This window comes from Archocentrus centrarchus, chromosome 11 (assembly GCF_007364275.1).
Source record: "Archocentrus centrarchus isolate MPI-CPG fArcCen1 chromosome 11, fArcCen1, whole genome shotgun sequence".
In the NCBI taxonomy this organism is placed as follows: Eukaryota; Metazoa; Chordata; class Actinopteri; order Cichliformes; family Cichlidae; genus Archocentrus; species Archocentrus centrarchus.
In genome coordinates, this window is record NC_044356.1 from 17,576,956 (window position 1) to 17,596,050 (window position 19,095).

The window sequence follows — 19,095 nt, forward strand, 5'->3', positions numbered from 1 at the left end:
AGTTGCTGCCATGTGATTGGTTGACTAGATTGGTGTTAACAAGCTGTTGAACAGATATACATAGTACACATAATAAAGTGGCTGTGAGTGTCTAATGCTGAGCACTTGTGCTTACATGCAAACCCTGCACGTATCCTTGAGGACTACTATTTACTTTCTAATACAGCGCACAACAGTTTTCAGATTGTGCCATTTTAAACATGTACGTCTTCTTCTCTCTGGTCTTCTCAGTTTCAGCTCATATTTCTTCCACTAACACCTGTTGTAAAACACCCATAGAGCATATTTGGCAATATGGATGATGTGGTTTTTAAAAATTATTATTTATTTATTTTTTTTAGCTTTTACTTTTTGAACAAATTAGCTTAAAAGCAAGTGTGGTGCTATGCGTTATGTAACAGAGGGCTGCTATTATGTAATGTTTTATTATATTTTTGCTCATGAGAGGGCAATTTTTTGTGGAAAACCTCATACCTCCAAAATGTCTGCAGGAAGAAAAATAGCCTGGTTTTGTAACTGACCACTATGCATTTTTGACTTTATCCAGTGTACTTTGGCAGACTTTTTAGATCCAAGAATATGGAAATTTTCTTGAACCATATAAATTGTGTTCTCTTACATTTGAAATGTCTATCCATCCATTTTCTATGACAGGGTTGCACCCTGAATTGGATAAGTGGTAGGGTGAAAGGTGGGGGTACACCCTGGACAGGTCAGCAGTCTGTCACAGGGCTACATTTGAAATGTAAACATTAAAATTCAAAATTTAGCTTCCAGGTTTGTGGCAGCTAGATCCAGAGCCCAAGCCTCAATTTTATATCTATTTTTGTGTTACTCTCTTTAATAATGAATTGAAATGGATTTATTCTGTAGCTGTATTCTTCACCAGTAGCAGAATTGCAGAAAGTATTTATCACTCTGGCCCTTTTTTTTAAAAAAAAGAGGCTTTTTTGTAGGAGCTGATTGCTACTTAAGCATTGCTGCCAACTTATTTATATGGAATTTCTGCCCAAGCACTGAATTATTTCTCTTTGCATCTCTCTATAGCAAAGCTTCAGTAACGGAGCTGCAGATGGCCAGAAGGTGGAGGGCGGCTGCCTAAGCCCAGAGCCAGTGGAGGAGCAGCGTTCAACGGATGGAAAACGCGTTAGCCGGGACTCTGACACCCGATCGGTGTCCCTGCTGGAGCAGAAACGCAAAGTAGTCTCCTCCAGCATTGATGTCCCTCATGCCAGGTAGGATTGTGTATATGTAATTCTCTAGCAGTGACAGTCTAATTCCCATCCTGGAGGCAGTTTGGCTAGTGTGTGTACAAGCAAAGTTCACTGAAAGTTTATGACATAGATGTGTCATTTTGGAAATAGGACAGACCTTATGTGGGCTGACATCCTATTTTTTATTTGATCCTTGAAGTCATTTTTGCAGCACATGGTTTACATGATAATTTGACTGCAGTCTGCTTTACTCAATTACCTAAATATTTATCATATGCCATCGTACACTCAATGTTGTCTGCATGTTAGAAATTATATATTTTTAAATCAGACCTATTATGCTTTTAATTATTTTATATATTTGTATCTATCTGTATATATGTTTATGTGTGGAAGCTCAAAATAAACATGGCCAAAGTTTCATATTATGAGGTCTGTATATGTGCAAATAAACCCTATAATCCAGAAGTTCAGGCTTCAGACTGCTTTTTTTTTCTGCTGTTGGATCTGGATGATGTCACTAAGGGTGGATATCCCTAATATGGCCATCTCAGACAGACAGCTGTGTCTGTGAACACAGAAGCCCCACCCACCTGTTGTTTGTGATGGTGAACTGAGGGCTACACCATTGTCTACGATGAGATAAATATGGATTATTTTGAATCAGGAATCATATAAAGCTAATTTAGTAGAGTCTAAGAATATAAATATGTAGGTAGAAATGAGCACAATAGGTCGTCTTTAAACCTATGCAGACATATTGTTAGTTTAGGATTGGATCCATATCCTGAATATTAAAGGTTTTGTGCAATATATTGCTTTTGGGTGCTGTTTCTTTAACTTTTTGAAGCATTTATAGCTACTGTTATTTAAATGACATGCTTCTGGTGGTTTCTCAGCAGTTGCTCTGTTGACTGTCTTTTCTGATACTGTGGCCTTATAGCCAACATGTACAGCTATTGCTTTCATGTTTTAAAAACTGTGGGGTACATATTCTGTCTGGTCCTACACTTTGCAGCACAGAACCCTATACAACTGGAAATAATTATTATGTTATGATGCATTAGTTGTTCCTTCACTCATTCAGTGGTTCTCTTTACACACACATGTGCACACGAATATTTTAGACCACCAGACTAATCCACCCCATAAGCCAATTCCACAATAGAGCAGTTAACCGTTGGTGGGCAGCAGTGCACGACAGTGAAGTTCCATCTAATAAAGAAACAGCACTCATTCACAATTAAATGTGAAACCCTAATACTTTGTAAAGCACTTGGCTGCTATTGGACATCACTCCCCATTACTTGCCTTCATGCGACTGGAGGAGTCCAATCGATGGCAACTTGGTGAAAAGTGCAGTAAAAGTCCCCGATTTGAGCAGCTTTAGCACTCCATCCTGAGCTTTTGCTTTAAATTTAATTGTTATTTGCTGATGAGTCATTGATTTTACTCTGTCTTATGGCCCATTAAAAGGAAAAGTCTTCTTTTAAATGTGATCTATTGCATAGATTAGATGGGAGTTTTACACCTGTCCCTTGCATGGGGATTGCAGAAATATTGATATTTATGTGGTTATGTTAGGATGTCTTATTGATTATCTCACTGCTCAAGTTTATGACCAATCACTAATCCAACGTCCTATTTATCCTCGTGCCACTGAGACCATCTAAAAACAATGTAGCCATGGGGAGATGTCTTATAAGTTACATACAGAAATCCTCATATAATGGTTGAAAGAAACCATGACTTTCAAAAAGCTTCCAATCTTCTGAGTTATTGGTGAAGGCGCACACTGCACTCCCAAAACCCAAATTGGCTCTTCAGCCAGAATTCCAACAGGATTATGTATGCTGTGATCTTATTTAGACTTAGGCACCATAAAGTTTAATTTATTTATATATATATATATAGAGAGATATAGATATAGATATAGATATACATAGATATAGATATACATAGATATAGATATAGATAGATATAGATATAGATATATATATAGATAGATATCTATATCTATATGTCTGTCTAGATAGATATAGATAGATATATAGATATATATATATAGATATATATGTAGATGTAGATAGATAGATAGATAGATAGATAGATATACACATACACACACACACACACACACACACACACACACACACACACACACACACACATCTTTCACAATAAACTTGACAACAACCCTGTGAATATCTGTTTTTTTTCCCCCTCTGTCCTGTTCTTCTACCAGTTGAGAGTGGGCTTCATTTGGGGGTTTGAATTGCATTAATGAAGCTGTGGCTGCTACTTGCACTGAAGAGGAAGATTTAAAGAAGTGCTTCAAATTCACTGTAGACTCTTTCATGAAATGATAGTGTTACCTTCATTTGACAAGTCAAGTTAACACTCACAAAGTCACTCTTTTTGTTTTTGTTTTTGTTTTGTTTTGTTTTTTTAGCGACAGCTTTTTTTAGTCTGAAAAATTCCATCTACATCTAAACCAAATGCTGCCAGTAAAGCAAAAGCAATCAAACATGCTGAACTGCTCTGGTCTTATCAGATCTTGTATTTGAAAGTCTTTCCTAGGTTTGATTGTATTACTGCCTTTATGCACACCAGAAGCTTTGTCATTATTAGGGGTTTGTGAGTAATTTCATAATTTGAGTGTGGTTAGAATAATTTAAAGTTGCATGAATACTATTTGAAGCCCTCATTTCTTTATATTTTGCTTCAAAGGAGCCAAATGTAAATGTTCTCCAGGCTTTCTGAAGGTCTTTCAAAGTTTTTCTTTAGCTATTTGCTGCTTTTTCACTCATTTTCTGTCCAGTCCTTGTAACTGACCATTTTCAGAAAAACGATTGTTTTTGTCAAGCCCACATTATTAACTTATGAAGCATGAAAAGCACAACAGATGCTTAACTCAAGGGATGAACCGGTGTTGTCTACACATAACAGACAACTTAGCACAGGACCAAATTGTATCTTTGTTACTAGCACTTTGTTACTAGCAGCCTGTCACATAAACACATAATTTGTTCCCATTTCTTTGTTGAATTTATGAAAAATGTCAACAATATCACAGTTTGACAGGCATAAAATAGTATTTTTGCACCAACAAGGTGATTCCCAAAGAGCCAAAAACTTAGCATGACAGTGATCTCAAACACACTGCCAGTGCAGTAAAAGCATACCTGGATAGAAAAACACACAACGGAACACCATTAGTCATGGATTGGCCTCCCCAGATCCCAGACGTGAACGTTATTGAAACAGTGTGGGATCATCCTGACAGAGAACACAAGGTAGCCAGCATCCAAAGAAAAGCTTTGAATATCCTTCAAGAAGCCTGGAGAACTATTTCTGAAGACTTGATAAATTAAAGACCTCCCTTTTCTGCTTCTTAACATAATTTTTCTGTTTTCATTGGCCAGTTGCAGTGGTGAGAGAAAGGGGTGTGAGCAAACATCTCTGTGGATTGATAAAGAGTTTGCCCCTTAATAAAGTTTCAGTATTGCAGAATAAAAATGATGGATTCTTCACTTTTCTTTATAAGTTAAGTCACACTGGCATTCCTTCTTGCCAGTTTCTTGTTTCCTAATGGTCTCACAATTAAAGTTCAGCAAGTTCAACCCTTTTTCAGTGTCACAGGCTTTTTTAGTTAATGAAAAGTCCAAAAGCATAGAATAGACTTATTACTTGAATTATTTTGTGTATAGCACTTCAAAGCCTGGTGCTGAAAATCCAACAATCTATTGGCAAGTCAAGTGCTAAATCAAAACCACTGCAAAACCAGACTTCAAAACAATTTTCAGCACAATTTATAAAGTGTGCTTGCACAATAAAAAAGATGGAAAGTTCATTTTTGCTACATCTAAGAGTAGGTACAAGTCTGAGCTCTTTCTTTAGCTATCCCTGTAGTGACCTCTTCAGTGTACAGCACCATTATTGCCTCAAGATTAAGATCCAAAGGTCTCATCCTGCACACCTGCGACCAATTTTAAACCTGCTCCTGCACTGGGGAAGAAATTGTGTCGCCGCTGACCACAAAGTAACGTTTTATCTGTAATGGAGACAAAGAGGTAGAGAAACGGGGGGTGGCAGGGGGTGGGGGGGTGGCGAGGACTGGTGGAAAAGGGATGAGGGAGTACAAGGAAATAAAAAGGGAAATTTGTGTGTATAGTGGAGGAGAAGAAGGTAAAGGAGCTGGAGAGAGCATGTGTAGCTATTACATTAACAGCAAAAGAGAGGAGTGGGAGAAAATGCCTGAGGATTTTTGTCTGAGCTAACTCTCCAGAGAAGTCTGACCTTGAGGTTGTTAATTGCGCTCTGAAAAAGTTCCTTCTCAGCTTGTGATTTACCAAGAAAATGTCTGGCTGTTTGATGGCTCTCCGGATCCCTTGCAACCTAGAATACAATAGGTTCCCTCCCTCGCTGGGAGTCAGTGAAGTACCCAGATGCCTCTTCTGCAATCATTGGGAAACTAGAGGAAAAATGACAGTGTGCCATATAAGATGTTAGACCTCAGGGGGTTTTTGTAACTACATTTCATGGTTCTGTCAGCTTGTCCAGCTCTTAGTACTTTATCAAGTAGCTGCCTTCATTGCTTTTGTTTACAGCACACTTGCTTTGGCCGCATTTTATTAGGTCCTGCACCGAAAATCATTGTTATTGCATGATTGACATGTATTGATTAATATTTTCTGCATTACTCCAGCCCCCAAATGCCCAAAGAAATCTTTCTTTCTTTCTTTCTATATTGTGAGACAGTAAAAAGATTTGCACACTATTGCAGGTTCTGAATTTTTTTTTATGCCATGTTCATTTTGTGATTCTGTCTTTACTGAATTATCAGACATGGTTACACATTGTCAGACTGTAGTCTCAGCCAGCTGCTGGGTCTGCTCCTTCCTCCAAGGGCTTATGTTTTCTTTATTCAGGAAATGGCCAATTGTAACAAGAGCTAGTGGGGGCAGACCAGTGAAAACGAATGGCTTGGCTCTTGACAAATAGCATTCTGGAGAATAATTGCTAGCAGGGGAAGTGAAGTATAACCTTAGATGAAGGCAAAATCAAGAGAGTGCTTTGCTTATTATTACAAAATCCCCAAACAGCAGATCTGAGGGTTTAAATCCTCTTCTCTTCAGACCGCCAGCAGTCAGCCAGCGCACCCCCCACTCTCCCAATGTGAACTGAGGTTATTTATAAATGACTGGACCCCTTGCTGTTCCTCCATGATGTTTTTTTTCCCCCCTTTCTTTTTTTAATACATAAAAGCTCAAAAAAAAGTTACATGTGTAATTTAATTATGGTAACTGATGACAAGGAATCTGGTGGGGTGGACTGGAATTTGGGAGGGGACCAACTTCAAAACCAGCTCTGTTGCCAAGAGCAGTTTGTTATTGTCATTCTTATTGTTGATCAGTGTGTTTGCAAATTACCCAGTTTAGTGTGCTGAGCCAACCATGTGCTCCACTCTCAGAGCCTGGTGCATCAGCCAACTCAGACATGGAACAAGGCCAAAGACAAAAAGAAGCCCAGAGGGACTCTCAAATTATCGTTTGTCTTTTGATAAAGTGGCATGGCCCATAATCGGCTTGTTTTCCTGCTGTTTGGTGGTTTTGTTTGTATTTATGGACTTTTCTTACCTTTTTGGAAACACTGTTGGCGCTCTCACTGTTTTTGCACAATGTGTTTGTGTTTGCGGTGAAGGCGGGCGCTCAAGTTTTGAAATAAGAGCAAGGAGGGGAGGATGGGCCGCACGCATGAGAGCAGTGTAGGTTTTTCGAGAGAGTGAGGGAAAGAGCACGCTGAGCATTTGCCAAAGAAAACAGTTTTCTTGGTTTGGATGCCAGTAGAGTCTAGATTACTATCTGAAAAGACAAATCATTCCTTCTCCTCCACTGTCTAACTTTCGTAATCTAAGTGGGCGTTTATCTGATTGGATGTTAATGTTTTTTTCCTCACAACAATATGACCAAACCAGGTGTGATGAGATAAATATCCTGATAATCTGATTGGCTTTATTGCACACAGCTAAAAATAACAGAAATCTGCTTGTGTTTATATAAAAAGAACATTGCTCAACATGTGTAAATGAGTGTTCCTAAAAACACAAATGTTGGGATTTATTTTGATGGCAGCTTTAGCGGGCAGTGTTTTCTGAGTCTGAAGGACAAGGATCTCTTTTTTTTGGCAACATTCCTTAAATACAAGCAAATGGAAAATGAATGGGGGAAAACAAGAAAAAACACATTTGGATGGAGTGTGTTTACAGGCCACCCAGTAGATTTTTATTTTTCCTGTACACTAATATATATATATATATATATATATATATATATATATATATATATATATATATAATTAGACAAATAATGGTATCTGCATCGTCTATTAGCCAAATTGTTTTAAAGGTTGATATCGGCCCAGAATTTCACATTTATTTCATCCTGATTAAATCATTCTTAGATTAGAGTCTTAGAGTAGGATTAAGACAGGCTTAAGACAGGAATGCTTTATTGTCGTGGAACCCTGATAAGAAGCCCCAGCAGCCACTAGGGTTGTGGCTCTGGCTTATGTAGGGTTAAAAGGTCTCCGACCATATCTCGGTACAGGTGCATTTGTTTTTGTTTTTTTAAATGGATCAGCAGTATCTTGAAATCAGTTCTGAAAGGATCAGCTAACCAGTGTAAACATTCCTGAATTAGACTGATATGATCTAATTAGTGTCAGGGTTGCACAGTAACAATCACGTGCATCAGTGCAATACCACACCCGTTTTCTCTAACCTCCCACTTTTCATCTTTGGTGTCTCAGTAAAATATAACTCAGTGTAATGAGACAAAATTAGATCTTCTCTGTGGGGATAAAGAAAAAAATGCACAGGAGATGTGAAACCCAGCTGAGACGAAGCACCACATGTGCCGTAGGGTGTCGTTGCAATTTTCAAGCGTGAAGGATTTTTTTTTTTTTTTTTTTTTTTTTTTGATGGAGCATGTCTTATTAAACAATGGCCTACATGGCTTACTTAAATATCACACCTGTTTGTTGGGTGGTTCTCTCTCTGCAAGCTAGTGACGTGCTGTTGACAAGTGCCTTGAATAAAAAAGGTTAAATTGGCTTGCTCTGTTCAACAGGATTTGCTGGAAGCTGCTTCATCCATAGCTTAAAAAAACCATCTAATCTCAAATACAGTATTCATGGATCCACCCCACCCTGCTGTTAATGAAGCTTTAGATTTATTACGCATAGACTAATCAAAGGCAAACCCCTCTTCCTCCCCTCAATATCTGAGGCACGCAAGTGAGAGCCACACTGAGTTGGCCTGCCAGGACATTTGAAAGGATCTAGCTCCCTATAAAACAACAGTGACAGGAGTATAATTGTGAGTTTAAATTTATATGCAAATTGGTTCTTAATTAAGCGTGCTGCTAGTGTACGTGGGGAAATGGTTAACTATGGATTAGTCGGTTGGCCTGAATCCAATATGAACTTTTGCCAGAGTGCTGGACCCTGGAAAGTATGCAGGCAAGGTGTGTGTTATTGTTGGGATCTCATAGTGAGTTATGTGCAGGTTGACCTCTAACCCATGGTGCTGGGTAAGCTTAATATAAAAATAATATAGGTTTGAGGCAGGTCAGGGTCAAAAAGTGACAAAGCAGCATTCCAGCTGACATAGGCTGAATAAATCAAATAAATATTGCATGGTATTGGCTAGGCTGTGATTGCTGGTATACCTTACACCTGTTCTTCCTCCTCCAGCTACATTTATACATAATTCAATATCCTGTAACTTAAAAGGCCCCACTTCTTAGAACCTGGCTGATATTATAGGCAGATTTTCATCTATCACAGATTTATAGTTATTAGTATATGCACTTATTGGACACTTCATTAGTTACATGTTGCTAGGGCCAAGTTGCCCCCCAACTCCATTTACTTAATTCCTTGTGGCATAGATTCAAAAAGGTGCTGCAAGCATTCCTCAGAGATTTTGGTCCATTTGGACATGATAGCATCACATAGTTCCACTCTATCCCAAAGGTGCTCTAATAGATTGAGATCTGGTGATTGTGGAGGCCATTTGAGCACAGTGGATTCATTGTCATGATTAAGAAACCAATTTGAGATGATTTGAGCTTTGTGAAGATGGCTATGCTGTGGTTAGAAACAATACTTACATAGGCTGTGGTCCCCCACACCATTACATCACCACCACCAGCCTGAACTGTTGATACAAGGCAGGATGGATCCATACTTTCATGTTTTTTTTACACCAGATTTCGATCCTACCATCTAAATTTTGCAGCAGAAGTTGAGACTCATGTCCAGGTAACGTTTTTTTAAAATTTTATTCTATTTTCCAATTTTCTCGAGCCACTGTGAATTGTAGGCTCAGTTTTCTGTTCTTAGATGACAGGAGTAACACCTGGTGTGGTCTTCTGCTGCTGTAGCACATCTGCTTCAAGATCAGCAGTTTCTAAAATACTCAGACCAACCCATCTGGCACCAACAACCATGCCATCTTCAGAGTCACTTAAATCACCTTTCTTCCCCCTTCTGATGCTCAGTTTGAACTTCAGCAGGTCATCTTCACCATGTCTACATGCCTAAATTAATTTCTGTCGTGCAATTGCCTGATTGGAAATTTGAGTTAATGAGCAGCTGAATAGGTGTACCGTATAAAGTGAATGAGGAGTGTATATACGTACACCAATATGGGAAGTTTAATCACAGAACATGTTGGAAAAGATGAAAAGATGCTTATGGAAATTTAGTGCTTCCAAGCACTTGTAGCAGTGCTGAGAGTCTTGCAATGGGGTTGTTGGTCAGGTTAGGTTTGAGTGCTTGATTTCATAATTGGGTGGTGCAGTTACTAAAAACCCTGCCCTGCATATCTGTACAGCCCAGGATTTGCATTGACATTAACACTGGAGACTTGAAAGTTCACCGGCGTACGTCTGGCACACTATTTACAACATTAATGATCTCCTGTTTTACTTTGATGGTTTACTGCATGTGGTTTAAATGACTTGGTTTAAATAATGTATTTGAAACTCATGATGTCCACTGCTGATGACTAGCAGTGTAATTGACTCATTATGTCCCACATTTGTTTTGAAGCCATCAGCAAAAATCTATTTGCAGGTATCGATGCCTTAAATAAAGATAACGCAGCCATAATGATCGTTATTACTGTCAGACAAGGGTGACTAAATGCTTTGATGTGACAGCGCTGAATCATGAATCAACAATCAAACTAAAGCCTGTCAGAAAATGGCAATAATTTTCTAATTCATCCCACATCAGTTGTCTTCTATCTGAAATATATAGTGCAGTGCTTAAAATGCAGTGTTTGTGTGGCAGTCAGCTCTGTGGGCCCTCTGCTGCAGACTAATCCATAGTCCCTAGTTTTAATGGACTGATTGCACAGATTGCTGCAGGAAAGAAAAAGCTCCCATTGATCCTATTGACAAATGTGCATTATGCTCATCTGCGGTGTATATAAGGTGGTACTAATTAACAGCAGTGTGTCACACATTGTATCCAAACAGAAGCACTAATGAGGACCTGAAGTTTTTACTGAACTAATCTCTTGCAAGTATGGGTTCAAGTATGTCCCAAATACTAAAGTTAGAATCACTTGCTGAACAGAGTAGACAAAGAGGTTTGCCTGTGGCAGGAGAGCAAAGCGTCCGCTTGCGGCTCAGTTGACTATGGTTTGCAACCTGCTGTTAACCACTGGTCGCTAGGTTGCTGGAGGTGGCTGGTAGTCGCTAGGTGAAATTGGTGGAAAATACTGTGAAAAGTGTGATGCAAACTGGAAATGGAGACAGTTTCTTTTTTTTTTTTTTTGAGTTTCGCTACTGCTCAGGTTGGTGAGTGTTTGTAGACAAGTTGGCACCTTCCATGCAAGCTACGGGTGATCACAACAATCTGCTAGTGGCCAAAGCAATCACAATGGGGTGGCAATCGTCTGCAACAACCACCCGCCAGCGGGTCCGGGAATACATATTTTTCCCTAGCAAACAAAAGGTTACCAGGGGTCACTGACCGGTCTTTAGCTCTGTGTGATTTTCAGCAAGAATTGAAAACCTATTAAACCAATATCTAAAAAGTGAAATATTTGGATGCAGCCCTACTATAATGTTAAACCATTTTATATGTGTGCTTACAGATTTGTGTTTGAAATTTTCATTGCAGCTTGTTAATTAAGCACATTTGCTTCATGTTTTGGAATTAAACTGAAATCCATTACCTTGTTTCCCAGTGACTTTTTCTGTGTTTATCCCAGGCAAATCTTATAGATATTTTGTTTTCATTTTTCTTAAAATTTAGACTCGTATCTCGCGTGCTGCAGAATAAATGTTCTAAAAGTCACTAAGAACTAAAACTTCTGTAGGTTTACAAATTGCCATAAATTGATGTCGACATTGCACTGACCCAGGAAAACATTTTATTTGAGACAAAAACATTGTGGTACAACTGGGAATTGACATCCTCCTCAAGTCTAATCTTAAAAAAAAAAAAAAAAAAACCCACAAACCAAGCCCTGCCGAAGTCCCCCCTACACACGTTATTTCTAATTAGAGCCATCAATTTTAAAGCTTCACTGACCTGTCTGTTTTAAATTATTGATATCTGTTGGGTTGACAGGCTTTATTAATTAAAATGGAGATGTACTAATTAAGAGCACCGCATGAGGGTGTCATAACTGCAGCCTCCTTTTAATTTGAGTGTCACACATCAGTTTTATCGCAGTTTGGCAGAGTGGGCGGAACATGTTGGAGCAGCGGTGAAGGTAGGATGAAGGTGCCCTAGTTTGGCATGTGCCTATGATTGTGTTTCATTGTTCTTTGTGTGTGTGTGTGTGTGTGTGTGTGTGTGTGTGTGTGTGTGTGTGTGTGTGTGTGTGTGTGTGTGTGTGTGTGTGTGTGTGTGTTTACCCTCACTTGTGTTAGCATCCATCATTTGATATCACTCAAAGTCGTCACTATGCAGAATGCCAGCACCGTCTGCTATAAAGACCAGATGTTGTAATGGTTTTCTTACTTTATTTTTACTTTGGTGTTTGCATGAGAATATCCATTATTATTTGTCATAATCTACACAGATAAGTGCAAATTAAAGCCAACGACAGGCCCATGTAGTTCCTCCCATAAGCTGTTCGGCACATGTTTTATTGTGGGGCTCTTAATTGTTTTTTTAATCTGCTGTGAAGCCGGACTGAGATGTCATATAAACACTGTTTGGTGTGCTGTTTTCAGTACCTTATCTTCAAATTGTGTGCAAGTGTTCTTTTATGACTAGCATATATTTTCAGGGACATTAATAGATGTGTGGTATGGATGTTGTAATTCCCTACTAATGTATTAGCCCTGCCATATTGCTTACCAACAGTTTTTCTCTTTGAGTTACATCAGACGACAACCAAGGTTTCCCCAAAAGTACCGTAGGTGCATTGGTTAGCACTGTTGTCTCACAGCAAGAAGGTCCTGGGTTTATCCCCATCAGCCAGCCATGGCCTCTATGTGTGGAGTTTGCATGTTCTCCCTGTGGATGCTCTCTGGGTACTCCTGCTTCCTCCCACTGAAAATGGATGGGTGGTACGATGGGTAGTATATGCAACAAGGCTGCAATGGGCACAGCATATATGTCTATCCTTCCATACTGAAGAAGGACACCCACAAACAGAGCAAAAACTACAGAAGATGGTGGAAGATGGTGACTAGGGTAGCTGCCTCGACTCGTGGATAAGAAAGGCAGTAAGAGTTGGGCAAGGAGTACTTGGTGTTGTTCTCCTGAAATACATGTTACCATTTTGTTTAAGACGGCTGGCATTGCTGTTGAGAAATCAACTTTGTTCCATAGACTTTCATGGCTTTCCGTGTCATACCTTGTAATATTCAGTAGGCTAATCGGCAGCTATCTTAACATTTCAGTCTGTGTCCTGTCAATAAAATGAAATGTTAACATTTTGACATTAAAATGTTGGCTGAGTTTAAAAACGCTTGGGTAGGCACCAAAAAAATTTTCAGTGCCAAACCCACCCAAACCTTGGGGTTGTCCTGTCAAATTTATTTATTAACCTGAGAGACAAATTTTACATCTTCCACTTTATCCTTTCCTCTTTCAGGAAAGAATAATTTTTTGATAGTGTCAAAGGTTTTTGTGTTAATCCAATGACAGTTGACCTATTGATCAGAGGACATATTACCTGCTAATCAGCTGCTTTGGAACAGCATTACACACCATTATGTGAATAGAGAACTGAGTTTTAATTCCCCCAATACCCTTCAGTGTTAAAAGAACTGATGTTGAAAGCCATTGTCAGTTACTGCCTGGGTTAGAGCCAGGCTGTAAAAAAAGCTTTAAAGTAGTCTATAAAAGCACTTTTCTGTCAGTTTACGCCAAAAAATAAGAGTAGTGCAACAAATTTGCAGATTAAACTGTGCCTTCATATGATACTGACTTATGTGATGAGCCAGAACCGTTATGTCTGCATGAGTGTTAATTCCCAGATGTGAGATGAATGCACCTTCTGGGCTAACAGATGCATCAAAGATATTTACACCGTGGGAGAGGCTATAATGCATTTAGAACTGTTGCATGTAATTTTACCTCATAGGGAGCAATAAGATATTTCTTCATACAAGCAGCAGCCATAACCACTTAATGCTGTGACAGTGGAGTGTGTGTTTGGGGATCTTTGGTTGCGGATTTGCTTGGATTTACTCTTGAGTTTTTTGTATAGTTATGTTTAACAGTGAAATAACTATTAGGAAAGCGAGAAAGCCAACTTCTCTGCAACCTTCTTTGAATTGTGTTCAATACTATTAAATCTTCTGCATTTGGCCAAAACTATCCCACAGATGTCTTCCTCAACAAAGAGGCCTTATGCTGTGAGCGGGGAGTGATAAAGTTAATTGAAAGTTAGCCATTTGCAAATCTGACATCTAACAACCATCTGCTGGGGAAGATCTACATAAATTGTTCCCAAATAGGACAACAGCGGAATATCCTTTTACTCCGTAATCCAATAAGGGCCCTCCGTGGTCTTTGGTGTCTCCAATAAGATCTAAAGCGGCGAGTAGGCAGCAGAGCAGGACTGTAAATAAGTGAGCAGGCACTTCCAAAACAGATTTTAAACTGTCATTTGTTGGGTTTCGGTTAACTGACTTGGACAGATTTACATACTGTAGAGAAAGACAAAAAGACACAGCAGAAATTTGCCTTTCGCCTTTACTCATTATTGTCCTTGAGATTGTCTCTCAGAAATCATTGTGACATTTAAAATCTCTAAACCTGCTTTTTGTGGTGCTAAAACTTTGAAATGGTGGACCCCAGCTGGATCATAAAAGCGCTCAGTCATAATTGGCCATTGGCACACATCACCCAACCTTCAAATAAGATAAAGCTCCTGATTGGTGTATCTCCTCTCTATAGGGGTCCAGTGCAATATTCTCCCCGTCTCTCTTTTTACCCTCTTGCACTTTCTCTTTGTGTCTCTCTCTTTTTCTCCGCCGTCCTTTGTTCTTCAAAGACATTTGTCATTAGCTTCATTAGCTTCACCTGCAAGCCGGCAGGCATGCTTACTGTATACACACAGACACACAACCCCTGAAGGTAAAGGTTAGTTGTTGTTTTTTTAACAGCGCTGCTCATCTTCAGGTTGTCGCTCGTAGCTGTACAAAACAGCTTGTAAGCAATTAAACAGCCAGCAGTGGAACTTCTTGCTTTGAGGTAGATGATAAAAGTATCTTTGTGTGTGTGGAGTGTGGGTGTACACTTTGAGGGTGGTGGTGGATTTCAGAAGACAGCTGGTACAGTTGCTCCCTCAACCCCAATTTGGAAAGATTATTCAGACCATCTCCTGTTTTCCTAGACAAACACCCCACCCCGACAACAGAGCGTTCTTAATATCAACAAAGCTGCTGTTTGCCCCAACTTAGAGATTCATCACCTCCCTTTCAGTACCATCTCCCTCTGTAAACAATGGGAGCCCGTAGCTTCGGTCACGTGAGCTACCAGCTCTGCAAGCGAGGTTGTTATTGTTTAGATTTGGGTTCCACATGCTGAACTCGACTCCCATGCGAGCGGGACCGTGTGTCTGTGTGTGTGTGTAGTCATTTTAGGGGTTTGGGTCAGGTGGGACTCTGATGTTCTGCCAAACCAGAGGGCTGCAGAGCTGCAGATGCTGTGTGTGTGTGGGTGTGTGTGTGTGTCTCTCTCTTTCAAAGCTCCCTCTTTTATTTTCACTTCTGCAGCCTTGATGGAGAGAAACACAACACCCCCTTTAGACAGTCACACCAAAGCTTTTTCTCCAGCTTAGGTGTGCAAACATGCCCATAAACCATGTTACATAGCCACACTCCTCCATATAGCATGAATAATTCAGGACCTCTCATTGACATCAGTGTAAATATGGTTGCTTCCTTCAGCTTCCTTGTTGTAAGTCTTTGTGGGGAGCATTGGTAATGACTTTGACTTCATATCAACTTCAGCCACACACACTTCCATCCAGTAACAATGTCAGTCAAAGCCATAGGCTTCGCTAACCTGGATAAAGTTGTAATGGTACCAAATCAGACTTGATAGTTAGTTTTATATATTGCATTAGATGAGAAGTGAATGTGTTTTCTGGGTTCAGTCTGTATCTTGCTGTGTGAGAGAAGACGTCTCAGTGATCTTCGCAAAAACAAAGAGAAAACTGTTCCTCCCCTTACTCCTTTATCTCCCCCTCTGTTTCCCCACTTACAGTACACTTTGTCCTCTCGCTGTCCAATCATTTCCCTTTGTTTTTATTACCTACATCTCTCTTCCATTGTCCCTGATTGCCCAGATGACTACACGAGCTTTCCAATGCTGCTTTCCATCACTTTCCCTCTCTCCCTCCTGCTTCTACCTCCCCTGACTCGCTGGATTCATTCTATCTTACTTTCTCCATCTCTGCTTTCCTGCTCATTTCCCCCTTCGCTCCCCCATGATCTGTGTCTCTCCCACCCTCCCACAGTCCAGCCCTCCCTCTCTTCCTTTGTCTTCTCTCTCTTTTCTGCCTGCTTTGTGTGTATGTGTATGTGACCGTGTTTTTCCTCTGACTGACATAAGAGATGTTAGCCTGCTGCTGAGCTCTAGAAGAGGCAGTGTGGCAAAATTACAGCAGCATATGAAATCAGTAGCTGCAAACACACCGAGGCAGATACAAGTTGTTTATCTGAGCGTTTGGTTACAAAGAGCTGTGTCGAATTTTGAGAACCTCAAATTTTCAAATGTGCCCACAGTTTTTGCATCTTCTCCCTGTTAGATTCTCAAAAGGAAAATGTTAATTATTGAGCTTTTATTAATAACGTGCACAGGAATTAACATGCAGTATACTGAGCATGTATACAGATGCCCACTGGACACACACACACCTCCAATTTGCTATGCAAATATGCCAGTCAATTGTAGTTGCCCCCCACAGGCAGGGTTAATGACTAATAATCAGAACCATCACATATCTGAAACTGATAATATCACAGGCAGATAGACAGCAAAGTGTCATCATATTGTTTTTGTTTACCTTTTGATTCCATACAGTTGTAAGCAGAGGGATCCAGCATTGACCCAAATGCTAAGTGACAATTGACACGTTAGCTGGTTGAGAGCGTCCATCAATTTGTGGCCTCGCTCGCGGCTGCTTAGAGCATTAGCACTGAAGACGTGAGCGGCATGATGACATACACACAGGTGGTGGCAGTGCAACTCGGGAGTCCAGTCACATTCATGTAGCTTATAGGTTTTCCTTTCGGCAGGTTTTATTGTAATTTCTGCCACACTTGTATTTGGATGCGCATTTAATAAATCCTTCCTGTCGAGTGAAATCATCCTGCAGACCACGATGCAGGCTGTGCTTCGAAGAATGCAGATATCCTACACAGTTATTAATAATGCAGCAATAATGTGGAGCAGTTCTCTTTGTTTGTGGGACCTACAGATTCCTGTGCTGCTCGTTGTTTTCTCGAAGTATTCCCACGCTGTACGTGTGCAGTAATCTACATAAAATCAGTATTTCTTGTGACCTCCCTCTTTGTTTTATAACAGGACCAATTCTTCTGGGTATTTGCTCAAAGTTTTTGTTTTAGACAGTGGGGTTATATCTTTTTTTTTTTTTTTACTGCAGATACTTTTAAAATATTACTGTTTTGTATCCCCACCCAACCATTAACAGTGAATTGCTTCCTCAGGCTGTGTATAGGCTGCCCCAACTCTTCAAATGGTAGAGCCTGAGTAGCGGGAGACAGCGTGTACTTAAAACGGTGCCAGATACGACTGTAAACAGACGGTAGGACAGTTCAGGACTGCGTTTTGTCGTGATAAAATTATATTTCCTACTCTTTAAATGTTTTTAGTCTCTGTGCAAACTTGATTTGATTTAGAAGGCTTAACATGCTACAAATATACAAAGTATTTCTATTTTCATGCAAGATTAAGCAGAAGTTGCGAGTAGAGAGAAATTTCTCTTAAAAATGTGCACGCTAATGAACGGATGTATCTGTATAGATCTATATTAGATGGAGGGGTCTTTGTGTGGACTTGTTGACATGTTGGGAAGGAAGGGGGGGGCTCTCTCTAATTCGGTCTCTAGCTCCCTCCCTCCCCTCGCTTTGTTTTTTCATTTTTTTTCTTTTTGTCACAGCTGTCTCCTCTTGGTCGGTGTCACACCCTCACACCACACAGGAGTAAATTAATCAGAGATGATGCTCGCCTAGCGCAGACCTTTCCCCAAAGACACACCCTTCCCATCTCACTGTCCTTTTTTTTTTTTCTCCCCTCTTTCTTTTTCTGTGCCAAAGAAAGATTCAACAGAAAGTCCCTACAAACATCTTGTATCTTGGATTGATTATCTCGCTGCTAATGGGTGATTTTTGTTGTTTGTTTCTGTGTTTGCCAGTACTAATGGGAAAGGCACTCTTTAGCAGCCCCTGCAAGGTGTCTGCAGAGCGACTGCAAGCATTAAACGCTGCTGTGCAGTCAACTTTTCCTGAACAAAAGGTTAAATGTTGCACAATTAGCAAATAAATTGGGGAGGGAAGGGCCATAGAGAAAGAATGAGAAGAGGATGAGGGGGGGGGGGGGGGGGGGGTGTAAGTAAAAGGCTTTTAGGTAGATGTTGAAGTGGCAGGCAGATCCTTTGTCCTGCCTGGAGGCTAGGTGAAGTGATTGAACCAGCTGATAGGCTTGTTTTAATGTTCTCCATCAACTTGATCTCCAGAGGGTTTACGAGCACCTTCAGCAAGCACGCACACACAAACTCACACGCACGCTGTCTCACACACAGAAACCATCTCCCTCAAAGTGTAATTGGGAAAGAGGCCCCTTTCTCCAATGTGTGTATTGCTCTCCAGGGAGCTGAAGCGCTGGAAGTGTGTGTGTGTGTGTGTGTGGAAGTGTGGGCATGTGCCTGTCTTCATCTGCTGTGGTTACAGCCAAGGTGTTTATAATCAAGCTCAGCAGTGATAAAAGGGTGCCTGTGTGTGTTTTTATGTCTGTGGTTTATGGCACTTATTGGCAGGTGTCCAGAGGGCAGGTGGAGAGAAAAGAACACTTTGGGCTAATACCAGCTGCTCTTATGACCCCATAATCACCACCGCTCTCAACACTAAACACTGTAACGCAAACACTGATGAGGTGAAAGGTAGCTGCAGGAGTAAATATACTCAGTTCTTGAAGGAAAATTGGAAAAAGAAGGAACAGGAGGTTTGACATTAAATTCAACTTAGGTAGAATTTGTTGAACTTGTATCCCGTTCAACCATTTTCCAGTATTAATATTTTTTAGTAAAGCAAATGGGCAGGAAAGAAGTAGTCTTTGTAAATGATTGGATACCTGCTAACTGTAATATCTT

The 19,095-nt window shown here is 40.2% G+C and overlaps 1 protein-coding gene across 1 annotated transcript in view; it reads left to right on the top strand.

The window, feature by feature from the left end:
* znf704 (zinc finger protein 704) overlaps window positions 1–19,095 on the top strand; it is a 56,834-nt gene that overhangs the window by 7,901 nt on the left and 29,838 nt on the right. The window contains exon 2 of the mRNA XM_030740353.1: window positions 1,048–1,235. Coding sequence (XP_030596213.1) covers window positions 1,048–1,235 — 188 coding nt within the window. The remainder of the gene's footprint in view (window positions 1–1,047; window positions 1,236–19,095) is intronic.